The following is an 11,081-nucleotide window of genomic DNA, read 5'->3' on the forward strand; positions in this document are numbered from 1 at the left end:
AAATTGTAGACAATGTCATACGATCTTAAAATGCAATAAATATACATTAATAATAGGGTTGCAATAGTTAGAACCTCGATTTTTGGGTCACAGTTTTGTTTCGGTTCAATATATGACATGAGTATTTAAAAAATTAATTAATTAAAAATAAGAGCATAACTATAAATAAGAAGCTTTCAGTTGGGTATACTAAGCTTGGTGAAATGTAATAAAACAATGAATCCTTCCTAAACTTATTCCAATAAAAGGTTGATGGTATGCAGTAGGGGTGCAGCTTTACACTTTCCCCTCTGTTCAGTTCAATGGTGTAACATACTGTTCTGTTTTAATTGTGTCATCTCTCATAGACTCTCAAACTTCTTAAGCGGGTAAAAGACACAAACTAAGACTTTTTTTTTTTTTACGGTAGGCGTGCAGAATTCTAATGAATCATGTTCCTGAGATTGACAGCGTTGGCTGTGTGTCCTGGCAGACATCTTTTGAGCCTTTCAGAATGTGAATGAGTCACATGTTGTGAAAACACAGCATGATGAATCCATCACTTAAAGACCCACTCCAATGAAAAGGGTGTTTTTTTTACATGTTATTGGGGCATTAAAAATGCTTTTTTGGGTATTTCTTCATTCAATTTATTGTAAAACAAGAGCAGATGAAAAATGCTGTTGGAAAAAGCTTCTAGAAGTGACTTAAGTGCCACAATTGGTGGGCCACAAGCTCCCTGCTCCACTCCATTCTGATGCATTCACTTGGAGACGACTAGACCCAAGTACGTCTTTGTTTTCCTCATCCGAGCTGGCAAAGCTGTATATAGCGGGAGAAAAAGATGGGTGACGGGAAGTGGGGGCGGGTTTCCAACAGTCCACACCTTAGAGGTGAATTTCTAAGGAACTACTGCCACTCTGCAGCAACTATGTCCTAGTTTTTCTTCAATTGTGGCTAAAAACAGCATAATCGTAATAAAAAGATCACTTTGAAAATGGCTCAAAAGATGAATGGAGTTGGTCCTTAAGATGTGCTCAACTAAAATCTAGCAGTAACGACGTTTGTACTTTTTCAGTTGCATGTTGGGATTAAACCGAGGTTTTGAGATCACATAAAGAAATATATTTATACAAACACCTTCATTGTTTTACAATGCAGCTCGCTGTAATCTGCATTTTATGGGTTACTTTGCATAATAAAGGTGTCAAACTCTTCAAAATGTTGCTAATGTTTAGGGAAGAAGAAACTTTTCCAATTTAAAATCCTACTCGGGGAAAAATAGATTAGACTAGAGAGAATCAGAAAAGAAATGCTCGTCTTAAAAATGAACTAAAGTACATTCGTGTGGACGTGTCATTCCAGAAAAGTTAAGATCATTAAAACATAACTGGCAAACAATGAGCATTATTTTTTACAAGTCTTTGAAGCTCAGGGAGCTGTTATCCTGCATGCTTTTGGTTATTAGTTTTACTGATGCAGACATAAAAAAATGTCTCACTCATCTAAAGAGAGCTTGTTATGCTATAAACTCAGAAGCCAACCATTTGTGTAACAAATGAGGTCAACGTTTACCATCCTGACACGCGTAAAGAAGAAAATGAAAAAGTTATCAAAGCAAAATGTAAAAATTTTAAATGCTTTAAGCCAAGCTAAACAGTTTCTTTGACTATAGAGATAAAGTCAGAGACTATGACCGGCTGGGTTCATGAAGGTATGAAACAAGAGAATAAAAATAGATCGTCTGACTCAGGCCTTAACTCAGAATGCTGCAATTTTACTTTTGCTTTGGTTTCAGTGAGCGTCTTATTCTGAAATGTGGGAGCTTTCATATTGAGAGGGTTTTCTGAAGGAGTTTTAACCTGAGCTTCTGATCATTCTCCAACAGTAGAAGCTTTCCCTGTTTCCTGTATTGTACTGCACGGCAAGAAAGCTGCGTCTGTGCCTTTATAAAGGAGAGAAATCCCCAAAGAGCCCTGTTGTGAATGATTTATTGAATTTGCATCATCAGAGCAGTAACTGTAACTATGCATGTAATAAATCTTATAAGTGCAACAAGGCAGATGGAAGAGTGGACGTCCCCACAGAGCAACGACCAAAGATATAATTGTAGAGGAGGAGGGAAAAAAAAAAAAAAAGAGGGAACAATAGTGACGTTCAGCTGTGGAAACTCCTGAACTACCTGGTGTCCAACAATGCCACTGTAAAAATGCAAAAATATTGAAGCAGGTCTTTGCGGAGCACGCTGCAAGAAGAGGAGGGAAAGAAAAACCATGGTGGTGTACTTACTGCCACAGCAATCATGGAGTCGTCTGGTTTCCATTCTGCTTTCTGGTAGATGCCAAACTGGGCCGCAGCCTTCACTGACTCGATATAACTGACTATTAAAACACTGGGCTGTTGAAGAAAAGAGTCACAGAGGAGAAAATCAGATCTGCACTATAATGATAGCCTTCATTTTTATGAAAACATGGCACGGCTCAAAGCCAACAGAAATTCTGTCAACAATGTGACTAAAATGATAGCCTAACAATAAACCATAGTAAATATACACCGTGTTGAATAGAATTAATTTGTTTTAGCCTGAGTGATGCTAAATGATTACAGACCCACTAAGTTTCTTTTTGTTTTTGTGACATTTCTCTGATGATGGAGGACATAAATACAGAAAAATAAGCTTTAAAACAGCATTCAAATTGTTGTGAATCAGGACCGGTTTATTTGTGATGTATAAAATACGCTGGGTGGACCACAAGCTCCCTGCTCCGCTCCATTCCGATGCATCCATTTGTAGACGACCGGATCCATTTACGGCGTCATGTTACGGCGAGTTGGCATCTGGCTCAAAACTCTACAGCTGTATAGCTCAGATATGGCTCTCCATTTTTGTTGCACCGGTAATGTTAGGGTGAGAGCGTTGCGGGAAAGGGTGTAAACAGAGAGCTCGCAGTGATGGGCGACAGGAAGGGGGGCAGGGTTGCTCCGCCGCACCTATGATACCACCCACAACTGAGAGTATGATTACTGATGAACTACTGCTCCTCTGCAGAAACTTTGTTCAAAAGCCTAGAATAAAAGCTTCTCAGGAGGTGAAAACATCCCATTCATTTCAAACAAAGCCTTTTTCTTTTTAAATCACTCACATCTCATTCCACCAAGAATGCTAAGAATGACAGGAAATGTTGCAGTTGTTGGCTGTATATTGCAACACGACAATAGTGGGGGCACCAACTTCCCTTTCAATGCACCAGAATTTGGTCTGAGCTTCAGTCAATAAAACAATTGTGACATATTAAAATAATTTGACCTGAATAGAGCAAATACCGGTCGCTTACAAAAACCCCAACACATGAATACCATAGATAGTTTTAGATGATCATGAGCAACAATCCCTCATATTGATATTCGAAGGTTTTGAGACAAAAATGCTAATGAACACAGACAAAAAGTAGAAGGCTAACAATCTTTTGACTTGAAAATGCCATTAAAACGTTTCTTCGTGAGAACAAACACAGCCTCTCTGGTTCTCTCACACACTGCTCTGGTAAATACAGCCCTTCCTATGGTTAGTTAGGAATGAATCAAGTAAAAGACAAAAAGAACAGTAAATACTCTCATTTTCCATCTATGAAAACATTTACAATCAACCTAAAAGCATGTTTTAAGACTAACAGAAAAGATATCAAATTTTTTACAGATTTCGGACATTTGTGATTATTTTTTTAAAGAACGACCTTCTCATTTAAATGATCAAGTGTGCAAGTTTTTGCTATGCATTGTAAAATATATTGGCAATTTGCAGGAATCCGTTTTGTAAATAGGAAAACAGTTGTTTTTCTACTCTTTTTGACCGCTTTTACAATACTAAATATAGAAATAGAGTGGAGAAATAAAGCAGAAAGAGCTTGCTTTTTGTATTTATGAAAATCACACTGAATGGTAATCAGAGGTTCAAGTGGTTATCATATGTTAGCTAGTATACAGTAGAGGACTTATTAAATTGCCTCAAAGTCTTTTTTTTTTGGCCATAAAGATGTTTCAGATGTCATTTTAAGAACTGGCCTGACTAGATGGTCAAAATATTTCCGCAATTCTCTAAACACTGGGCTCATTTCCCCCAAATTTCTAAATACAATAGTAAAAAAATGATATATACTTTAAGGGGATTTTATTTATAATAATAAAAAGGTATTCAGGTTGATGCATATTCTTTTGTTCTTTGCAGATGTCTTCAAATGTATGAAGATAAGCCAGATGTGTTAGTCAAAGCAATCTGAAAGGTGCTTTACAGACGCCCATCCCTGTTCCTGTAGCCGCCCGACAGTCATCACTTTAACACTAACAGACAATTTCTAAAACCACCTGGCCTTGAAGGATGAAAAACCAACCAAAAAAAAAGATCCTCAAGACTTCTTCACTCAAAAAAACATCTTAACTGTTGCAGTTTACTGTATGAGTTTAGTTACCGTAATAGACAGATATTTCTGTTTCCCCTTTTGAATATCAGCAGTTATTGGGACATGACAAATATGACTTTTTGTTGTTGTTATAGGTATCATGAAGACACAACACGGGCTTTTTAAAGAGAACTGGAGTCAAATTGAACCAAGAAGAAAACTGCATTTTACATTCGGTTTTAAAGTCAACTCGATAGCATGTTTACCGTAAATGTTGCTCAACTCCTGCATATTCGACTCATCATCATTGAACACAAGCAAAACCTGCAGATATTCATGTCTAGTATCTAAACTCTTAAGGAACCTTTTTAAGGAGGCTGTTAAAACTTTCAGGGCGATCCAACACCAAGGTCTAAATGTTCCAACAACACTGCAGGTTGATCGGGTAACTAAAGCGGGGAAAAGTTTCCAGTAATTGGAGCCATTTTGAAACCTAATCGGTCATTCGAGACAAGGTTTTAACAAGCTGATGGGATGCACAGTTAAGCTAGTTTATAAAAAATTACTTGAGGGACATAATATAGGAAACATTTAAATATGTTTCCTTATGTAAAAATAATTTGGTTTGACCTTTCTGTTTAAACCCCTAAAATAAAGAAAAGAGAACAGTGATCGGGGGTTTCTTTACTCACAAGTCGTTGAGGAATTCCTAACATATTTGATTTTTTTCCCAACCAAAACAGAACACAGTCAGCAGCTGTGTTATCATAACTGAGGAGCAAAACCTGAGCTCAGTCTGTTAAATAAAATAAAACTTACAACACAACTAAACCACCTTTTCTGCACAGAGTCTGACTTTCTAGTCCTCACTTCCTTATAAAAAAAACCCCTTAAAACCCTTATCAAATTCTTTTATTAAACAAAAATAAAAAGAATATTTTGCTTAGTATTTTTAAAGAATAGCAGAAGTATTTGTCTAGAATATTTATCCAAATCTGCGTGATTTAACTGAAGATCATTGTTTCAACAACGTTTAGACATGAAACACAACCAAAAACTGTAAAAAATAAAGGAAAATTGAACACTTTTATGAACTATTTTCAATTTACAAATATAATAAGAATAACGAAAGCTGGACTAATATAATAAAACAAGTATTTTACGGTAAAATATTAAACTATTCCAAAAGTTAAAAAGCAAGGCCACTTTCATCTTTTAGAGTGTGAATGCTCCATTGCTGTATATATGTTTCTTTTTTTTTTAATATAATCTAGGCTGCATAGAGGGTTGATAGTGACAGAACCGACTGTGTTTGGTTGGTTTCGGTTGCTGATGAAGACAGATAACAGACACCTGGAGGAAACTTGTTGGGTTAGAGCGATTGACAAAACAACAAAGAGGGGGAACTGACCATTTCTATCTTCCAAATACATTGTGACAATTTGGATTGGAAAGTAAATGGAAAAGTTGTGGAAACACAAAATCCCATTTAACACCCTGTTGAAAAGACAACACTTTTGAAATCCGAGTCAAACCAAGACGTCAAACTTTCAGGAATCTTCGTCCTATCACCGATTTATAAAAATAAAGAATATATTTTCTATCAAGAAGCTACTGCTGAAAGATTCTTTTCTTTAAATGCCTCACTGATGCTCACAGATATCAGCTGAAGCTGAAAGTCTTACCATCCTGTCTGCAGCTCAGGAATTTTGGAGTTTCATTGTTGCTTCATGCAAATAATATACAGAACGTGTGGAACACAGACTATAAGTTCAGGATCTCAAAAAGTATTTTTTTGATGTCCTGTTCTGCAATTTATTTTGGAGCCCCACTCCAACTACATTTTCATCTATTGGAAAAGCTTTGCCAGGGATCTTTTAATTACAATTAAGCGGTTTTTTAGCCAAAATGAAAAAGCCTGTGCTGTTTTTTTTTTTTTGTTCATACCTTTTCTGCACCCTTACCCCCTTGCAATTTCATTGTATCCCCATGTACAATGACAATAAAGAATTTTGATTCTGATATCCTTTTATTCCTTTGTTTACACTCGGTCCCGCTAGCTTACAGCCCCCCCACAACCTCAAAATAACATTACAGGTGCAACAAAAACTGCAAGTAATATCTGAGATATGCAGTCATACAGTCTTGAGCCAGATGTCAGCTCAGGGGGAGAAAATTAAGATGCTAATATATCCATTTGTCTGCAAGTGGAGCAGAGCGGACAGACTTTGGCCCGCCCATTTCACTTGCTGGTTTTTTTTTTTTTTTTAAAACGCACATTTTTATATGCTCCAATTTGAATAGAAGAAATACTCAGAAATGCAGTTTTGATCTCAAATTCTTTCATACATGTCCTCCATCATGAGAAAAATGCTACAAGAACATGTTAAAAACACCAAAAACAGAATTTTTATTGAAGTAGGTCTTGAACTGCACTGTTTACTTATTGTTACAATCTCACAGTGCTAAAATTAACAATAATTTTCTCTCATAACTTTATCAAAAAAAGTGTTTGGATTTTATTTTTACATTTTACATTTCTAACATCTCAGTTCCAGTCCATTTCCGTGTAGATCCCCTTTCTTAATGTTAACCTTATCTTAAATATATTGTTACCATTTAGTTACATTAAAAAGGAATCCAATTTTTCCGTTTGGAAGAAATTCCTCCTTACCATCCAATGAACCCGTTTGGGAAGAATTTGGTGAAAACGGTTGAACTTTGCCTCAAAGAAGAACTGTGTTGTGCTGACAAGGCGTGATTCTGTGGTTTCAACTCTGTGCTGAATTGTTCATTAAATGAACAATTTGGATATTTGCTATTCACATTCCATAAAAATTGCAATAAAAAAATAGAAGAATATGTACAGGTAACAACAGGCAGTTAACAAGATGTTACATTTTGCAGCATGAAGTTCCTGGACACTTTAAAAATGTAAAACCAAACCCTTGCATATAGTATCGATGTTATTTTAGCCTGTGTAAATTATTTGGGCTATGTCACCGAGTTGATTCTACCTTCCTGAGAACATTCCTTCTCTTCTGAGTAAACAACATCTGAGTTTTCATTACATTTTCTATTTAAATCATTACCATTTCATTTAACAAATAATTCTTTTTCATTTTATTTTTTAAAGTTCCGACAAAAACAATCAAATTTTGATACATTTAGTAAAACAAATAAAAAAAGTACCATATACTTTCTTTTGTTTTCTATATTTGAGAGAAGAAATAAAAGCTCAGGAAATGGGCGGTTGTGTTTTCCTTTTTTGATTCCCGATTTATTGTTTAGAATGTATCTTAGGATGTTGTAATAAGACATTGTGCAAATAGGATGTACAGCAGTCATCATTTCAGGTGTCAACGGGATACATATATATTAGTAGATGTAAACATCTGCTACATCATTTTTCAGACCACTTTGAACACCTGCTTCATGATCAGGCTGAAACAGTGCAGCACACCCACTTCCACTGGTGTTGAAGTCTCTTTTGATATTTTGTAAAAGCGTGCCCAATGGTCTTTTCATGATGATTATATGGCTTTGAGCCAAAATCAAAGACACTTTGTCGTGACAGTGTTTTTCAACCAGTAGTGTGCCGTGGGAGATGGTCAGGTGTAGCGTGGGAAATTCCCCATTTTTACTGATCTAAAAACATTTTCCATCTCCACGATATCACCTCTGTGTTCATCCAAACATCCCCTGATAAAACACTGAGTAGTTAGGAATATGAAAGATCGAAAAATACTTTTTTCTTTGTGTTTATTTGATTCTATTAAAGACATTTTGATAAGAATGGCAGTACCGCGATTTAGCTTACAGCCCCTCACAACCCCGACCTGACATAATTGGTGCAACAAAAAATAGCGAGCAATATTGGAGCTGTCCAATATTACAGTTTTGGAGCCAGACACCAGCTCAGATGAGGAAAATAAAGACATCCATTGATCTAGTCGCCTCCAAGTGGATGCATCAGAATGGAGAGGAGCGGAGAAGCTTGTGGCTCACACATTGTATTTTTATAAGTCACAAATAGAATCTTTTTCAAACTCCATTTCTTTGTTTGCTCCGGTTTCATGACAAGTTAAACAAAAAAATACTCAGAAATGCAATTTTGAAACAAATTTTCTCAATAAAAAGCCACAATTGATACAGATAATAGTACACTTTGAATCTTTTTTAATGTATTTATTGTAGATTTGTGGATTCACAGATCCTCTAGAGCAGGGGTCGGGAACCTATGGCTCGCGAGCCATATATGGCTCTTTTGATGGTCACATTTGGCTCGCAGACAAATCTTTAATTATAGTTTTTTTTTTTCATTAGACCAGTCCTTCTCGGGCGCTGGGCGATGCCAGAGGCGCGCAGTAGTAGCAGTGCTTAGAGAGAGAAATCTGCGCCAGCGCTATCAGTTTACTATTATCTATTATTTCACAGAGTTTGTACCAGCTGGACACTTGTGAATTGACGTGCCTAAAACTGCGCGCTCCCGTCTCTGAGAAAGAGCGCGCAGATGCGGGGACGGGATGTGTGAGGGAGAAAGCAGAGGGTGGGGGTGGGGGGACAGCAGGTGAATCGCGCAGGGATTATAAAAACGTAAAACCCGCTGCCCGTCACTCACAGCAGCGTGTGAGTGTGTGTTTGGCTCCCCGTCTGCATGTGATCAGTCTTTCTCACATCTACAGAACATTCAGACCTACGATCACGTTTAAAGTCTCAACGCCTGCATTAAGCAGAAACTCACCACGTATCAACCAGACTAGACCATCAGCAAAACTACCACGAGAAATACTCATCATTTATTAGCAACAGAATAACAATGTTATTAAAAAGAATCCACAGACTTATTCTACTTTAAAAATGTTGAAATTAAATCAAATGCACATATTCATTTGTATATTTAGTTTTAAACAAATTGTCGCGGACTGAGTTGGATGGCTGTTGGGCAGCGTTAAAAGTTCTGGAGTTCATTGAACGCGTCAAGCAGAGATCTGATTGGCTCTCAGTTCTGTCGCTCAGCCTGTTGTTAGGTAGTTTGGACCAATGGGGTTCAGCTATGGGCCGAATAAGGGAAATGGGAGGGGCTGCAGCGGGAGCAGGGGAATATAAAGTTGGGAGAAGCGTCTCGGCGGGAGAGATTCAGGAGTTGCTGAATTAATTGTACGGCGTTTGTTGCGGTCTGCAGTAATCGGAATAAAGAACTTTAAAAGAGGTTAAGTCTCCGTGCCTCAGTGTGGGAAAGGGACACTACATTATTGTATGGCTCTTTCGAAATTACATTTCAAAATATGTGGCATTTATGGCTCTCTTGGCCAAAAAGGTTCCCGACCCCTGCTCTAGAGGGATATTAGATAACTTTAACAATGTATTTTTGTTTATTTATTATTGCTTTGGTGTTACAAAGCAGTCTTATACATAAAGATTGTGCAAAAATAATAATAAAATAGGCCAACAAGACATCTAAAGAGGCCCTATGGGAAATTTACAGGCAATTTAAAGGTGCTTAGTGTTTGAGAAACAGGTGTAATCCAATGAAAAACTAACAAATATTTTTAAAAAATTCTGTAGGATGAACATAGCTCTGCTGGCTGTGCGTAATAACCCCACGTGATGTGGCCTACTCAAAGAGTATTGACGTGTAACAGTCGTCAGCTGTCAGCGTCACGATAGATGGACAGGTATTTGCCGACACACCTGGGGAAACCGAAACACGCTTCGGCTTGTCGTAAAGTTTGACCATCAGGTCGTAAAGAGACAAACTTAAAACAAAATCATCAAAAGACCCCTACACAGAGTCACTATTTTAATAAAGATCGTACAGTGACTGCATAAACTAAAGAAACTAAATGAACCTCCCCTGATTGTGTTCGTGCAGGGACAGCTGGAGCAGCGCGTGCGTTCACTTCACTTCACGACTTACCCGGCTGAACCAGATGCTGATCTGGGTTTCTGACACCAGGGCGAAGTAAAACCTCTGAGAGCTGGGCTGGATCTGGAAAGGCTCCTCTTCGCTCCTCAGCGGACAAAGCAACCTCCGGGGCCAACCGGTTAGAAAATACATGACGGCGCTCTTTAGTTCGAGCAGGCAGCGCAGCAATCCAGATCCTCGGTAGTTGCCTCTACGGGCGACTCATAGTGCTTTCGTCGAGACAAAAACACTACTAAAGAGCCCGGTGATGGCGCTGGGCAGGTTTAATCCACAGATTCCATACAGAAATACCAAAGCAGCCGACTGAGCTCCACGGCTAGCCCCGGGCTAGCATTGGATTTTCAAACTTAAAGCTAGCGAGCGGTGCGCGGTGTCCCCGAAAACAAAAGCGGCGAGGCCCGTCGCGACACCGTGCAACGCTAAATTGTGCCCGCTGTACCAGTATGCTGGCCAATCCGCTTTGCTCCCCGAGCTTTGTCAGTTGTTACGCTGTCTGGACCAGTGGTGTTCATTAAGAGATAAGCGTCCAGTTTTTACTCCACTGAGCCTCACTGTCGCCATCTTTACAAAGAGTCTATCCATCTTAACGCTGATTGGTCAGCCGCACGAAATTTGCTTAATGTTGACATCCAACGTCACCACTCTGTTATGTGACAATGGCTGCTGCGTGACACGAGGGTGACACCTAGTGGTCAAGTGAGAAGACATCCAGAAAGAATGTATTGTCATGGAGTTTCATTAATTTCTTTAATGAAAAAAAGAAAGAATAGAAATAT

General features: G+C 38.2%; 1 protein-coding gene across 4 annotated transcripts in view; it reads right to left on the minus strand.

Annotated features, from left to right (window-relative positions):
- ric1 (RIC1 homolog, RAB6A GEF complex partner 1) overlaps window positions 1-10,957 on the minus strand; it is a 35,086-nt gene extending 24,129 nt beyond the window's left edge. For 3 of the 4 annotated variants that reach the window (XM_078956287.1, XM_023960514.2, XM_023960515.2), the window contains exons 1-2: window positions 10,297-10,899; window positions 2,269-2,376 (exon numbers count right to left, since the gene is read on the minus strand). In XM_078956287.1, coding sequence (XP_078812413.1) covers window positions 2,269-2,376; window positions 10,297-10,437 — 249 coding nt within the window. In that variant the 5' untranslated portion in view covers window positions 10,438-10,899. Of the gene's footprint in view, window positions 1-2,268; window positions 2,377-10,296 lie in introns of all 4 variants that reach the window. The other variant, XM_023960513.2, reaches the window with a different exon arrangement.
- Window positions 10,958-11,081: the final 124 nt, after the last annotated feature.

The sequence above is a fragment of the Oryzias latipes genome, chromosome 12 (assembly GCF_053564925.1).
Source record: "Oryzias latipes strain Hd-rR chromosome 12, Olatipes_Hd-rR_3.1".
In the NCBI taxonomy this organism is placed as follows: Eukaryota; Metazoa; Chordata; class Actinopteri; order Beloniformes; family Adrianichthyidae; genus Oryzias; species Oryzias latipes.